This window comes from Rhea pennata, unplaced genomic scaffold (assembly GCF_028389875.1).
Source record: "Rhea pennata isolate bPtePen1 unplaced genomic scaffold, bPtePen1.pri scaffold_26, whole genome shotgun sequence".
NCBI classification, from domain to species: domain Eukaryota; kingdom Metazoa; phylum Chordata; class Aves; order Rheiformes; family Rheidae; genus Rhea; species Rhea pennata.
In genome coordinates, this window is record NW_026907677.1 from 3343206 (window position 1) to 3358880 (window position 15675).

The 15675-nt window shown below is 54.5% G+C and overlaps 1 protein-coding gene across 1 annotated transcript; it reads left to right on the plus strand.

The window, feature by feature from the left end:
- The first annotated feature begins 4883 nt into the window (after positions 1-4883).
- LOC134154361 (olfactory receptor 14C36-like) lies at positions 4884-5876 on the plus strand. Its single transcript, XM_062601112.1, has one exon. The coding sequence runs from the start codon at positions 4884-4886 to the stop codon at positions 5874-5876; it is 993 nt and encodes a 330-aa protein (XP_062457096.1).
- Positions 5877-15675: the final 9799 nt, after the last annotated feature.

Genomic DNA, 15675 nt, shown 5'->3' on the forward strand with positions numbered 1-15675 from the left:
GGCTAGGGTGTTGATTGTGAGGTCATTCAGAACATGCTGAGGTCATTTCCATAAGGGAAGAGGAAAGAGCAGCAGGAGACCCATTGGCTTGGTAGGTGATTACAAAATCAGTTGTATCTGGTGAGCTAGTAGGCCACCAGGAGGCTGATATTTTTGTGACATTTTAATGAGATTGTTTCTCAGAAGCTCCTTGAATGGGAGGAGGCCCTGACCTGGAGGTGACTTTGTGACTTCTGTCTCTGCAGGTGATGGACCGGGAGCAGGAACATGGATGGGAAAGTGGTTGTGAGGTCATTTCTATAGGTGAAGCTGATGGGAGCACCTGACTGCTGTCTGGGATGAGTGGTTGCGAGGTCCTGTCTGCCTGAGTAGCTGATAGGCCACCAAGAGGCATAAGATTGTCTGGGTTTGGGAAGTGAGGAGGAAGGTTGTCCATACATGTCTCCTGTCAAAACTACTGCTTTTCCTCCATGCTCAGACTTCATTCTGGCAGAGACACTCCAGGTTACTATGATCTGGAGAGTGTGGCTATCACTTTCTCTGTAACCCGAAAAGTAAAGAGAGCTTAAAAAGCAGAAGCCCTTTCTTTTTCAGGTCTTCATTGACAGCTTGCTCTTGTAAATACACTCCTGAGACCTCTCCCATGAGCCACCCAAGAACTGAAGAAAATCAGGGGGAGTGAGAAGGGTTGCTAGGGCTTTGAGTATTTTAATGACCCGTCAAGTGTATTTGGTGCTGATCCAGAGCCTCAGGTACTGAGAGGAGACTGAACAAACCTCTCAAGTAGTTAAAGTCAGTAGCAAATGCCAAAGTTTCTTGGAGCATTAGTGAGTCCCACTGAGGGCCATTACTCAGAAAGCCTCCCCAGGGGCCGATTACACCCAAAAGTTGGAGGCACTAGCTGCAAGTAGGCAAGGGAAATGTGCAGGTGGCCCCAATGTCATGCAAAGCTGGGTGAGTTTTGTCAATCAAAATGGCCAGGCACTGACACCCAGGGCCTGGGTAGGGTGATGCTTTCCCTTGCACTGTGCTCAGGCCTCTTCCTAGGGCAATGTGAATGTGGGGGTGCGCCATACCGAGAGCAGGACAATGGTACAGCACCTCCTGGGTTTCCTGGGGACAAGGAGGCAGCAAGGCCTCAGTGCCGTAAGGAAACCTCTTCTCAGAGGCCTTAGTGGCAGAGACAACAGCCATAGCCAAAGGACAAAGACCTCAGTTCTGCTGGGAGCTTTCAGCCTCGGCTTTCACCCTTGGTTGTTTCCACCACAGGCTGTCCTACGCTGTCTCATACCTCCTCCTCTTTCCTTGCAGACTGTAGACACCCAACCTGCTTCCTCACCTCACTACCACTGCAGGATCTCTCTGCCTTTACTGATGTCTCCCTGCCCTCACTTGCTTTTCCTTGAAACACAAAGCCAGTAGCTGATCACAGACTCCCTCAGGGTGACCTGTTGCACTAAAGCACTACACTTCAGGTGACATTTCTTTTCCTGAAGTCACATCTGCACGTTACAAGCTGCAGTTTGTAGTTGTTTCCCCTTCTCATGCTGTTTGCCAAAACCAAGAAAAGCTCCATCCTGTCTGAAACTACCTTTCAAGCAGTCTCTCCTGAAGAGTTTGGACCCTGCCCTCACAGCCCTCTAGCTGTATGAGTGGTCCCACCACATCTCAGTTCCATGAATCCATGCTGACTACTCCTGATCACCTTCTTTTCCTTCTAAGCATGATCATATGCTTAGAGGTGACCTGCAGGGTGAGCTACTCCATCAGCTTTCCAGGGATGGAGGTGAAGCTGACTGGCCTGTAGTTTCCTGGGTCATCCTTCTCACCCTGGCTGAAGACTGGAGTGACACTGGCTTTCTTCCAGGCTGCAGGCATCTCTCTGTTCTCCATAATATTTCAAGGATGATGGAGTGTGGCTTAGCAGTAACATCCACCAGCTCCCTCAGTACTGGTGGGTGCATCCAATTGGAGCCCATGGATTTGTGGATGTTAAATTTGCCTAAATGTTCTCTAACCTGATCCTCCTCAACCAAGGGAAACTCTTCCTTTCTCCAGACTTTCTCTCTTGTCTCCAGAGTCTGGAGGGGTGTAGGTCCCATGCTGTGTCTGCTAGAGCAGTGGTTGTGCTGGACACCCCGAGCATCTGACATGGTCCTGCTCATCTATTTTCTGTCACTAAATCAAGTGTCTGCCCTGAATTACATTAACTATCTGCAATGTAGAGATGTGCACGAGTCTCAGCTTCCTAGAGAGCAGAGCTCTAGTCATAGTAGGCATCCAGTGTCATTTCGGGGAGCCAAGAAAATTCCTCACCTGGCTCTCACCTCAGGCTCTAGAAGGACACGGGGCTCACAGCTTCTCCTTCAGAGTAGGTAGACACTGTCACGTATCTTGGATCACTGCTGTCTCTTCATATTTCACAAGGTGCTTTTGTCTGAACAGTTGATTCCCACCCTCCATCTCCATTGATAATAATGGGAGTGTAGACAGGGAGCTTGCATGCAGACATCTGTGTTGTTCACAGTTCAGTGTGGGCAATGAGAATGCCACCACCTGTGTTTTGTGGAGTCCAAAGGAGGGATCTGAATCCCATTCCAGACCAGGGACTTCTAAAGGGCATATGATGCCTGGATTGATTCATCTGAACTGTACCTGAGCCATGGGGAAACAAACTCCCTTCTTGTCCCTCTTGGGGTGTCCTGAGCTGAGAATAGAGTCTTCCAGAGTGGGACATTTCCACCTCCCTTAGAAAACCATCCCCTGATGTGACAAATTACAATGCTGGAATCGGTGTCTCTTCAGTCTCTCCTAGGGAGAGACTAGAGATGATTGTTTCAGTTTGCTTCAGTGAACATTTCCCAGGAGGAGGGAGTACGAAGGACAGATAAAGTCACACCTTCAGCTGGGCAACTATTCCCAAGCAGGGCCAGGCTCCTGAGATGGAGGGATGAGCTCATGGCAATGTGGCAGCACTGCTGAGAAGCAACTCTGCCCAGGAGCAGCTCCTCTGCATACAGCAGCAGGGCTGCAGGTGTGCACTTGCCAGGTGCCCAGAGGAGACAAGCAAGGTGAGCAAGATGAGTGAGACAGAAGGAAGTTAAAAGCAATCAGGAGTGGGAGGACAGCTGAGAGCTCACTGGGAGATAAATCTTTGCCGCCCTTAACACAGTAAGTCTGTGGCTGCAGGGCAGTGCAGGTGAGGTACCCTGAGGCTTTCTCTGAAGCTAGCACATTCCATGGCCTATAGGATCTTTCACAATGGGTATCCCCATTTTTCTGGTGTGGAGCAGCTGGTGCTTCAGAGCAGGGATTCCTAGGGACCCTGTCAGAGGGACAGGGCATCCTGCTTCCTTCTTCCAGGGATGCTGCAGGGCTGTGAAGCCAGGGAGTGCACTCAGGTCTGCCCAGGGCTGTAATTCAGAGCAGTGTTTCTGCACGACAGGGTGCAGTGCGCCCAGGGCAGTGACTCTGCCACCTGCGAGGGTCAACACTCAGCGTGCCCAGGGAACTCCCCACAGTGCTGTGGGGAGGAGCTCTGGGTGGGAGGATCACACCCCTGCAGGACAGGTTATTCTGCTGTGGAGGGGATGCTGCCTGGGTCAGGGCTGCTCACAGCTCCAGCTCACCCTGTGAACATTCTGGAGGGGGGTTTACAAAAGGAAGGTCAAGGCAGGGCATACTTGAAAGGGAAGGGACATCCATGAGTCTCTACCTTCAGTCGTATTGTCTGTGGGTGGGATGAAATGTTGCTGGATCTGTCAGATTTAGACAGGCAACTGAGGCTCCAAAACTTGACAGTGAGCGAGCTGCAATTCTGGAGGGAACTCAGCAAATCTCTTCATCCACCCCACCAGCCTACAGACAGAACGAGCATCACCTTTCCAGCCTCATCAGGGTATATCTCACCTGCTCCTTAGCCCCTGTGTCACTGAGATGCCCCTGGGCAGTTGCCTGCCCCTGGGAGGTGTCTGCAGGGCAAGGTTGAGGGCCCCATGAGGGGAATGGGGTTTGTGAGCAGTGACAGGAGAGAGACGTGGGGACAGAGAAACACCTCCCTGCAGGGATAGCTCCAGGCAGCAGTCATGGTCAAAGTGTGGGAGGAAACTGCAGACTTCAACATCTCCTCTTCTCACCCATCAGCTCACCAAATCACAGAATGGGTAAGGTGGGAAGGGACCTCTGGAGATCATCTAGTCCAACCTCCCTGCTCAAGCAGGGTCACCTACAGCATATTAGACAGGATTGTATCCAGGCGGGTTTTAAGTATCTCCAGAAAAGGAGACTCCACAAACACAACCCCTCTGGTCAACCTGTTCCAGCTCTCTGCCCTCAAGCCTGTAGGATCCATGGCATGAGGTTTTTCCTTGGCTGATGGACACCCAGGAGAGGAGAAAACCCTGAGTGTTCCCCCGAGTCTCCATGTTCCTGCCTCCCTCAGAAGAAATGCCACGATACTGCCCTGTATTTCCCTACCTGTCTATGCTGTTCTTGTCCTTCCACTTGGACTCCCTGGGCAGGAGTGTTTGAGATGCAATTCAGACACTGACCCTGCAGGTCCTGCCATAGAGATGTATATTTGAGAAAGGTAATCAAGTCCCCCTCCAGCTTCTGTGGCTCTGGGCAGTGCTGGGGCGGGGGGAGGAGCAGGGGAGAGGGGCTAGCAATGAGCCAATTCTCTCTTCAGAACATCCCATCCTTAGGACCTTTAACCATTTGACTGTGGGATATCTGGCTGGGCTGCAAACCAAGGTGGGGACAGGTGATACATGTTTTTTGGAGGGGCAGAGTACTAAGAAATAGAAAGTTTGGCCCAGAGAATTCTGTCCTAACTTGTCTATGTCTTGTCTTTTTGGACGATCCCCCATGCCTAGGGGGAGCAAATGTCCAACAGCAGCTCCTTCAACAGGTTCCTCCTCCAGGCATTTGCCAACACGCGGGAGCTGCAGCTCCTGCACTTTGTGCTCTTCTTGGGCATCTACCTGGCTGCCTTCCTGGGCAATGGCCTCATCATCACAACCATAGCCTGCAACCACCGCCTCCACACCCCTATGTACTTCTTCCTCCTCAACCTCTCCATCCTTGACCTTGGCACCATCTCCACCACTGTCCCCAAATCCATGGCCAATTCCCTGTGGGACACCAGAGCCATTTCCTACTCAGGATGTGCTGCCCAGCTCTTTTTTCTTGTCCTTTTCATTTTTGCTGAGTATTTTCTTCTCACTGCCATGGCCTTTGACTGCTATATTGCCATCTGCAGACCCTTGCACTATGGGACCCTCATGGGCAGCAGAGCTTGTGTCAAAATGGCAGCAGCTGCCTGGGCCAGTGGTTTTCTCTGTGCTGTCCTGCACACTGCTAACACATTTTCAATACCACTCTGCCAAGGCAACATCCTAGAGCAGTTCTTCTGTGAAATTGCCCAGATCCTCAAGCTCTCCTGCTCAGACACCAGCCTCAGGGAAGTCAGGCTTATTGTGGTTAGTGCCTGTTTAGTCTCTGGGTGTTTTGTTTTCACTGTGCTGTCTTATGTGGAGATCTTCACTGCTGTGCTGAGGATCCCATCTGAGCAGGGCCGACACAAAGCCTTTTCCATGTGCCTCCCTCACCTGGCTGTGGTCTCCCTCTTTGTCAGCACTATTACGTTTGCCCATCTGAAGCCGCCCTCCATCTCCTCCCCATCTCTGGATCTGGTGATGGCAGTTCTGTACTCTGTTGTGCCTCCAACAGTAAACCCGCTCTTCTACAGCATGAGGAACAAGGAGCTGCAAGATGCAGTAAGGAAACGGATCCAGTGGGTACAATGTCTGACCAGTAACTGCCCTATGTGCACCTCCTTCCCATTTCCAGCGTATTTGGCATCCCATGTGCATTAGGAGAGCTCAACTCCCCTGGCCACAGTCAGAGTGTGATCTCACATGCCTCTTCTGCAAGGGTGGCAGGCAGCTATCACAGTGGGCCAGTCCCTTCCCTCTACAGGGCTGCAGTGCACAGAGCAGAAGTGGAGGAGCGTCTGGATGCAGCCTGTGGGGACAGACCCTATGCTCCGCAGGACCATTCTCCCTCTACCACAGCAAGTATTTCCTCCCTGCAGCTGTCACATGGGGGCTGCAGCTTTCCTGGAAACACGTCTACCCAACAACAGCAGGATTTTCTCTGTTCGGAGCTGTTCTCTTCATTGCCACACTGTGCTGCTGTGCTCTAGTGTGTATATACAACCTAAGAGCTCTCCTAATGTGGTGGTGGTACGGTTATGCTTCCCCGTGCATTCCTGTGAGCACAGGCAGGACGAGGCAATGGGCACCTTTATGTCAGACCTGGGGTCCCAAATAACGTTTTGTAATAAAAGGGGATCTCCTGCGTGCTGTGCCGTGAGTCTTGCCTTTCTTCAGAAAGGAGAGTAAAAAACACACCCAAGGGTTGCAGCACAAAAGGGCCTGCTGTCCTGCTTGTGAACTCCATGGGCCCAGCAGGATGAGCTCAGAGTCCCAGTGTGATCCACCAGGGACCGAGGGCTGGATTTGGGGCTCCTTTCGTGGTGACCAGTGCAAGCAGAGATGGTGAGTGGTCTCTGTGATGCCTGTCTGGGGCTGCTCACAGATGCCATCCTTCTGGAAAGGAAGCTGGCCACCAGGAGAGCTCGGGGGATCTCTAGGAAGAGTGTGTGCCTCAGGGGTGGGCAGGGAATGGAGCCTCACAAAGTGAGGGATGTTTCATGGTGGAGTCACATAAAGCCCTATAGCCAGGTATGCATAGGAAAGGAGGGCTCTGCAATCCCTGCAGAAGCAGTGGGGACCTGGGACACCTAGGGAAAGGGGGCTGGAGAGTGATCCATGCACTCTCATGTAACACCACAGGCCAGAGCTAGGGCACACAAAAACACATCTGCTGCCATTGCAAACACCCTGGGATCACTCTCAGCACATCCATGAGCACAAACACGTGCTAGCAGTGTCGGTGGTGCTGAGCCATGTCTGTCTGGTTCTCCTTCCTACCCCAACCAGCACAGCCAGTGAGGAGTCAGGGGTCACCCCACGGCGCTGTAATCCCACCATCTGATAGCACTGCAGTGTAGCAGTAGTGCAAGACCCTGTGAGGAGCAGAGGGGAGGGGTGCATGAACTGCTGTGCAGGTCAGCACAGACCCACTCACCTGGGGAAAGACTCTCTGGGGAGCAGGGACATCCCAGGAGACAAGCAGGACAGAGCTCAGAGAGAGAAAATGAGTGCAAGAAACAAGTTTGAGCACCATCTCAGATCAGAGTGCGCTCTGCCTGGGGCAGCAGGAGCTACCGGAGGTACTACAGGGTCAGGGCTCTGGTGCTGTCCTGGGCAGCAGGCTGGGCAGTGAAGGAGCTGCAAGCCACTCAGTGAGTAGAAAAGTACAATACCTTACCAAATGTGAAGGTTTAATGGCTCTGAAATGCATGAAGGTATGCAATAGCAGCACAGTGGGATGGTGTGAGATGCCATACCACTAATGAGAAACTGCAATGAGAGGTGTGTGCTGTTTTGCATAAATGGTAGTGTGTGGTGGATAGGAGTTAGAGAGAGACAGAGAGGTCCCAAGTGCTGATGGCCCTGGGCTGCAGTGGTGCTGTGAGCTGTGAGCACTGGGACTCTGGTGCACAGGGGACCCCTGTCCCCCTGCCTGGCCCTGAGTAGAGGGGCCCAGGAGTGTTTTGGTCACCTGCGGGGAAAAGGCCACCTCTAGGACCTGTTTGTGGCACCTGTGTCTGCAAAGGCAGCAGGAGCAGCCCCTGCAGCCCCATCCCTGGGAGCAGGTGTGAGGCTGGAGCTGGCACAGTGGCTATGTGCTGTGAGCCTGCTTGGGGAAGCAAGCCCAGAGAGAAACCACTGTCTTCCTGGCTTGGGTGCTGCTGCAGGGAGAGCATGGTGCGGACTGCTGAGGTCTCGTGGGCTGTGGTTTGTGCACTTACAGAAAAAGCTTTGATCTCTTGATGAGCCCCAGCGAGGGAATAACGGGCTGTTTCTGGGAACAGCTTTTTTTCCCGGTGTTAATTTTTCCTTCCTAAGCTGTGATTTGTATTCCCTACTTTCCCCATTGCTACTTTTTCCTTCCTCACTTTTGTCCTCCCCCTCACCCTGCCACTTACGCATCCATCCTCCACTCATTTACTGATTTCAGCCTTCCCAGTCACAGGAAAGCATGAGGACATATCACTGCTGGCAGCTCTCCTCTCCCTGCCAAGCTGCCCCAGCACAGCTCACCTCTCCCCCGCGGCAGTCACCATCAGGCCGGGAGACAAAGCCAGACACGTCTGCCTGGAGTCTGGTGCCTCTCTCGAGGAGGCAGACGATAACCCCCGCAGCCCCAGTGCTGCCCAGAGCTGGCTCTGCTTCGCAGGAGGGTTTCAGCCCTGGGTCCCGGGAGGGGCAGCTCTCCTCTGCCCTGGCAGCCAAGCCACAGCCCAGCAGTGGGGTTGTGTGAGCCCCCTCCATCCCCTAGCATGGGCAGGGCAAAGTTGGGCTCCCTGCTGGGAACAGCCAGAGCTCTGCAGCACTGCAAACAGCAGGATCTTGGCCTCCAGGAGAGGAGGGAGCCAGAGGCTGTCACCAGCACCCTCTCCCATGGCAGCACATCCCCACGCTGGGCTGGGAGCTCCTCCAGCCCTAGGGCCTGCACAGGCCCTCTGTGGGCAGTAGCACATCCTGGGGCTGGGGATATTTTGGCTCCACTCCAGACTGGAGCACTTGTGCTGGGGCCCCATGTATGGAGCTGGGAAGCAGTTGTGGGAGGGGCCTGGATCCCTAGTGTAGATGTGAGGGAATAATACCACTGCTGCTGATGGTGGCGGGGATGGAGTCACCAGCACATCCCTGAAGCAGTGGGGCAGGGCAGGGGTGACTCTGGGGGCTCTGGGGAGAGCCAGGACTCAGATTTTGCCTCTAGTCCTGAGACCAGGAGCCTTCCTGCTGACAGCCCCTGCCCCAAGGCAGCTCCTACCCTCCCAGCCCCCCACCCATCTGTCCCCGTGGAAGATGCAGGGCTGAAACTTGAGCCCCAGGAGGAGCAGGAGTTTCCAGGGGGATGAGGGTTGTGTTTCTACTGCCCATGTACATTGCTCACCTCCATGGGGTCTTACTCTGCAAATGCCTTTCTCCTGCTCAATGGGACTTTTGTGAGGCTCAAGGGACTAAAGTGTGTCCTGCCTGGCTTTGTGTGGTGTTGGAGGGGTGCTGGAGGAGGGCTTTCTTGGGAGACTGGCAGGCTGTGTGTGGGGCCAGCAGTGCTGAGTAGCTGTGCTGATGGCTGCAGGGCAGACCTGAGTGTCCTCAGATGCAGTGTCAGTGAACGTGCGAGTGGCTGCAGGTGAGCTGGAGGGCAGCCAGGAATTTGCAATGGTCTTGGGCTATGGGAGAAGGAGTGACCTGTGTGTCCTCGCCAGAAGGAAGGTGAAGAGGAGAGGAGAGCTGATGTGTGAGGGCCGAAGGAGGATTTGTGTTCGAAGGACCTTCCCTCCAGGAAGGACAGCAGATTGCTGGCACCAGCTGATGGAGGGGACGGTTGTGCCCCGCCAGGCACTGCCAATATTGCCAGCGTCTCCTGCCTAATGCAGTGTGACAACCCCCAGGCTAGAACTCTCTCCATGTTCACGGCTTCAGGATGTGTCTGCCAGCTGCTGTGGGTCCAGGCAAGGCCTGGAAGCAGCAGTTCTCCTCCCCTGTGACCCTCTTCATCCTCCCCGGGGCTTGTTTCCAGCCAGAAATCCCTCTCAGCACAGACCAGCCATCCTGTGACAGCAGGAGCGCAGGACTGTAGAGGAAGGGCCACGTGCTGTGGCAGCATGGTTTCCCATGCCCCTCAGCTGACTGTGACACCACCCGCTAATGTCCCCTCCTGACCACCCTAACAGGGGGAAAAGAGCTTAGCCACAGCACTGACCTTCGGCAGGTGGGCTTGATCGTCATCATGGTCATTTACATGTCACGAGACCCCTGCCCTGCAGTGTGCTGCAGAGCCAAGTCGTAGCATCTTCCCGCTGCCCTCTCCCCTTGTACTTGTCTAAGTCCAAGTGAAATCATGCCCCTGAGTTGTGTGTCCATGTCCGTGAGAAGCTAATACCATGGATCAATTACAAACTATTGCCTGACAAATTTTAAGGGAAGGGAAAAGTGTCTTTTGTCTTCTTGATCTCCGTTGCCTGCTTTGCCTATAGCAGGAGAGCAGCATCCTGTGCAACTTTGTTCATAGCTCCCTTTCTTCAGGTCTCTGCTTTCTGCACCTTTGCAATTCCAACCTCCTGCCCTGCATCTCCCTCCCCTCCCCCGTCCCTCCACACGCATGCACGCACGCGCGCACACACACACACTCTCACTTATCTCTTTGCTTTGCATCTTTTTCAAGTGAGCAAACCTTGACAGAGGCAGCCCAACCTGAACAGGCCGGTGCCCAGAACAAGAGCAAGCAGAGTCGAAAACCTCTTTCTTGTGCTCAGCTTCTTCTATGCCCAGCTGTCACTTGGCATACGCGGGCTTCAGGTGAAGTTGTACGAGGTGTGAAATACAGGCGTGACTCCAGAGGAGAAAGTGTCACTCATGCACTTTGAGGTGTACTCATGACACACGAGCTATTGCAGTGTGACAAGCCGGGAAGGGCTAAAGGGAAGCAACATCACCATGATTAGAGTTAGATCTTCCTGTGTTTCCATTTTTTGCCTGTTAGTGGCTATTCACTGGCCTTGCTCCAGTAGCTCCATCTCTCATACCTGGGAATGTGGAACTGGACTCAGTACTGCTGGTGTGGCCTCAGCAGGGCTGAGCAGGGGGGGAGGATCACCTCTGTCGACCTGCCTGCAATGCTCTTCCTAAGGCAACCCAGGATACCTTTAGTTGCCTTTGGCACAGGGGCACCTTGCTGGCTCGTGGTCAGCTTGGTGTCCGCCAGGTCCTTCTCTGCGGCACTGCTTCCCAGTGGAGCCTGTAGTTGAGCATGGGGTTATTCCTCCCTAGGTGCAGGACCCTGCATTTGCTTTATTGAACTTCATGAGGTTCCTCTCTGCCTGTTTCTCCAGCCTGTCGAGGTCCCCCTGAATAGCATCAGAGCCTGCTCAGCAAACTTGTATCATTAGCACACTTGCTGAGGGTGAGCTCTGTCCCATCATCCGGGTCATGAATAAGCTGAACAAGACTGGCCCCTGTACTGACCCCAGCGGATGCTGCTGGCTTCCAGCTAGACTTTGCGCTCTGCCCTCTGAGCTCTGCCACTGGGCCAGTTTTCAGTCCACCTCACTGCCTACTCCTCTTGCCCATACTTCCTCAGCTTGCCTACGAGAATGTTATGGGAGACAGTGCCAAAAGCCTTGCTGGAGTCAAGGGAGACAACATCCACTGCTCTCCCCTCATCTCCCCAGCCAGTCATTCCATCATAGAAGGCTATCAGGTTGGTGAACCATGATTTCCTCATGGTGAATCCATGCTGACTGCTGCTGGTCAATATCACCTTCTTGCTCTTCATGTGCTTAAAAATGGTGTCCTGGAAGAGCTGCTCCATCACCTTTCCAGGGATGGAGGTGAGGCTGACTGGCCTGTAGCTCCCTGGGTCCTCTTTGTTGCCCTTTCTGAAGACTGGAGTGACACTGGCTTTCTTCCAGCCCTCGGGCACCTCTCCTGATCACCTTGCCCTTTTGCAGATGCTTGAGAGTGGCCTTGCAATGACATTGGCCAGCTTCCTCAGCACTCCTGGATGGATGTCCATGTCAGGGCCCATGGACTTGTAGATGTCCAGTGTGCTGAAGTGACTGCTAACCTGATCCTCCTCCAGCAAGGGAAAGTCTTCCTTTCTCCAGACTTTCCCCGTGTTCTCCAGGGCCTAGGATTGCTGAGGGCTGGTCTGAGCAGTGAAGTTTTACTGCCGATGTGAGGAGTAAAACCTGAGGCAAAGGCAGCACTCAGGCTCTCTGCCTTTTCTGTGTCCTCTGTTGCCAGGGCCCTTGGCCCATTCAGCAACCTTTTGTTACAGATGTATTTCTAGAAGCCCTTCTTGTTGGCTTTGACATCCCTCACCCGATTAAACTCCAGATGGGCCTAGGCCCCGTCTGTGTGTCCTGGGACATTGTGACTGTTTTCCTCCCAGGCTACCTGTCCCTGCTTCCACCTTCTATGTACTCCCTGTTATGTTGGAGTTTTGCCAGGAGCTCCCTGCTCGTGCATGCAGGTCTTGTGTCCGCTTTGCTCGACTTCTTGCTCCTTGGGGTGGACCACTCCTGAGCTTGGAGGAGGAGCTCCTTGCATGTTAACCAGCTTTCTTCCACTTTCCCCTCTTCCTTTTAGGACCTATCCCATGGGATTCTCCCAAGCAGGTCCCTGAAGAAGGCAATGTTTGCTCTCCTCAAGTCCAGGGACAACTGCCTCATACTGGCCTTCAGGTACTGAGGCAGCCGTGACCTTGCTGTCAGCATAAAAGTCAAGTGCGTGCTGTGGGCCTGGGAGACACTGCAGCACAAGTGACCTCAGCAGCTCAAACAGAAGCAGTGTTGCTGCTGTTTTAGCCTGTCAGCTTGTGAGGCAGAAGTGACCTTGCAAGCATAAGCAACAGCAATGTGCCTGCTGCTTGCCCATCAGGTCCTGCAGGGCAGGTCCTGCCCCAGGGGCAGTGGCAGGCTGCTCAGAGGCTGGACCTGGCACCTGGGCCAGGCAGGAGACCCATGTCTCAGGCACACAGCACTCCTCTAGAGCCAGCCGCCGGGGCCAGAGCTCATCCACGCTTTCGTCAGCATGTCTGAATGGAGTTCCTGCCCTGACAGCAGTGTGGGGAACAGCTGCTTTTCCAGCCCTCATGGGCATGCATGCTCCAGCTGTGGAAATACTTGGCTACATTTTTACAGCTTGCGGGGCTCTAATCTCCTGGCAGCTCTAGCTTCACCCTTCCTACTCCTAAGAAATCAGAAGCAGTTAAAGCTGCTTCCTCTCCAGCAAACGCAGCTGCAGCTAGCTCCAGCCCTTGCGCTGGCAGAGCCTAAGCCCAAGCCCAGGGCAGGCGCTGCGAGCAGAGGCTGTCTGAGCCACAGAGGACCACGGCTCTGTCTCAGTGCTCCCACAGCCCAACACTGCATTTGGCAGGAGCGCTGGGTCTCCTCCCCTGCTCCCACAGGCGCCATGGAGGCTGCTGCTCCCGGGGGAAAGCTCCTGGCCCCTGGGAATGGGCTGGCTGTGCCAACCAGGCCCCAAGGAGAGGCAAGCACCTAGGGGCCCCTGGGCCCCTGGGGTGAGGCCAGGCAGGGCCTGGCAGCAGGTGCTGACAAGCATCTGTGCCCCCAGGAGGGCTGGGGCACCTCTCTGGCCTCTGTGGCCCTAGGCACAGTGGGCCATGCTGCTGCCCTTCTCACCCACCCTTACAGCCTTACAGCACTCAGAGCTGGCTGGCCCCAGTGCCACCAGCCAGGCAGACCCAGCATCGCTCCTCACCTCTGTGGCTGCTGAGAGCAGCAGCCAGCCAGGTCAGAACAGGCCAGATCCATGGCCAAGCCACTCAAGGTTGTTATGTCGGGCACCACATCCTTCCAGCCAGCCCTGAAGACTCTATGAAAGGAGCCGTGCGCCAGCCCCAAGTGATGGCACCAGTGCCCAGCCCCCAGGAGAATAAGCATTGGCAGCTGATCTCAACTGTGCTGGGAGATGCCACATTTATTCTTTAGGTTCTTCCTCCTCTGCCTCACTGTGGAGGCTGCTTTGGGGGCTGGGAGTCATGGCGTTGTCTTCACCCTGCATGCTGGCAAGACCTTCTTCAGGGTTTGTTTCAATGGGCTGGTCTTCACCCATAGCTGTTGATGAGCAGCTTGGAGATGTGCTGGCCCAGCTGACAGGCAGAGATTCTTCTTCTTCTTCTTCTTCTTCTTCTTCTTCTTCTTCTTCTGTCTCTGGATACTGCTCTTCTTCACAGGGCTAAGAAGTGAGAAAGGAAGAGGCTGTGTTATGCACAGGGCGAAAGGCAGAGGCACAGTGCAGGCTTGTCCAGGCCACGTATCTTTGGATGGGCTTCTGATGGTGTGTCCATGCTCACTGCCCCTGTGTCCAAACAGGGTCGCATAAGCAGCTCCTCAGCCTGGGTGCACGGGGGCAGAGGCTGGGAGTGAACCTGTGCCTTGGCTTCAGCATTCAGGGAGAGGTTGCAAACAAACGCCGGTGCGATTTCTAGGTCCCGCACTGCAATCCTCCTCTGAGCACCCAGCAGCTATGCCTGGGATGGAAGGGAAGTCTGGTACAAGGCCAGGGTGGCTGTCTGCTGCTGAACTGTGGCTGCAGAAGCACTGACACCTTCTCTCCCTCACTCGGGCTGAGAGCCCTCCTGCTTCTCTCCTCCCCCAGGGCCTCCCACGCTTGCTCCCATTGGCAGCCACAGCCCTTCCCCTCCAAAGCAGTGCTGGGCATTTGCTTGGGGCTACAGAGAGGTGCTTGGTGTCAGGGCCGAACCCAAGTCAATCCCATGTCAGGAAAAGCCATAGGATGCTCTGTGCAAGCTGGTGGCTCGGGGACTGGGAGCCTGACCCCGTGGTGGGCCACTGCCACTCAGATGTCTCAGGTTTTCCTGGAGCTGGCACATACGTACCATGTCTAGTGTGGCCTCCCGTTCCTCAGCCAGCCTTTTTGCCTCCTCCTCTACGCAGGAGTAATAAACATTCACGACGACTTCCTTCCCCGTTCCAAAGTCGTACTTGACAACTTCCTGAATGCTGGGCATTTCTACAGGTGGCTTCTCACTAGTCGCACTTGATTTGCTACTTTGCGACAGGCTTGAGCTGCCCTCAATGGTTTCCTGACTCTCCGGTCTCTGCTCAACCTGCAAGACAATTCCACACAGGTCTGTGCCCCACTTCCAAAGCCACTCAGCTGCTGTTCTCAATGCATCCCTAAAGCAGCCAGTGACTGCAGGACCTGTGCAGTCACTAGCCCCTTTTGGTTTCGCCTGCCCTCAGGCACCCCAAACGGCAACTGCTGCCCCAGGGTAGCAACGCTGCAGCCCAAGCTGGAGAACAGTGAGAAGCCCCACAACAGGCCCCAGCCTATGTCACAGCTTGACCAGGGCTCATGGTCTTTCCCACTGGCACTTCTCCCTCAGGCTCTGATCTCTCCTGGCAGCATAAGTGAGCTGAGGGAATTGCCACTTGCAGAGTAAGAAACCTGCAACGCTGTCCAGCTAGGGAGGGAGAGGGCAGCATGTGTGCAGTGGGTCTCTTTTTCCCTGAAGGGCAGGTTATTCCTCACATTCTCCCCTGACCCCTGTCTGCCTCGAGTCTTCCCCCCTTGTCCAGCTAAGGAGAGAAAGAGCACCACAGGTACACCAGGTATGTCTGCCCGTAAAGTGCAGGTTACTTCTCACCCTCTCCTCTGACCCCTGTCTGCTGCAAGTCTTCCCTCCGCCCCATTCAGACCTGAAGTGAATCTGAACAAGACTGAAGGATCCTTTTTTTCCTGCTGCCCCGTCATTGACATGAGCATGAACAGAAGCTCTCCAGCTTCCACCCCACACAGGCCCAGCAGTTAACTTCCCACCAGAAACAGGGCCCCATGCAGGCATCTTCTGCTGTGTCCACAGAGAAGGCAGTAGCAACAGATGTGTTGCAAAACCAGAGCACAACCAGAATCTTGGAAAGCAAGCCCCAGACAAAGACACTCAGGGCTCAGAGGAGTGCAGAGGAAGGGCTCTGGTACAGCC

What these genes read in the sequence shown, in the direction of transcription:
- LOC134154361 (XM_062601112.1), top strand. Translation starts at nt 4,884, where the DNA reads ATGTCCAACAGCAGCTCCTTCAACAGGTTCCTCCTCCAGGCATTTGCC.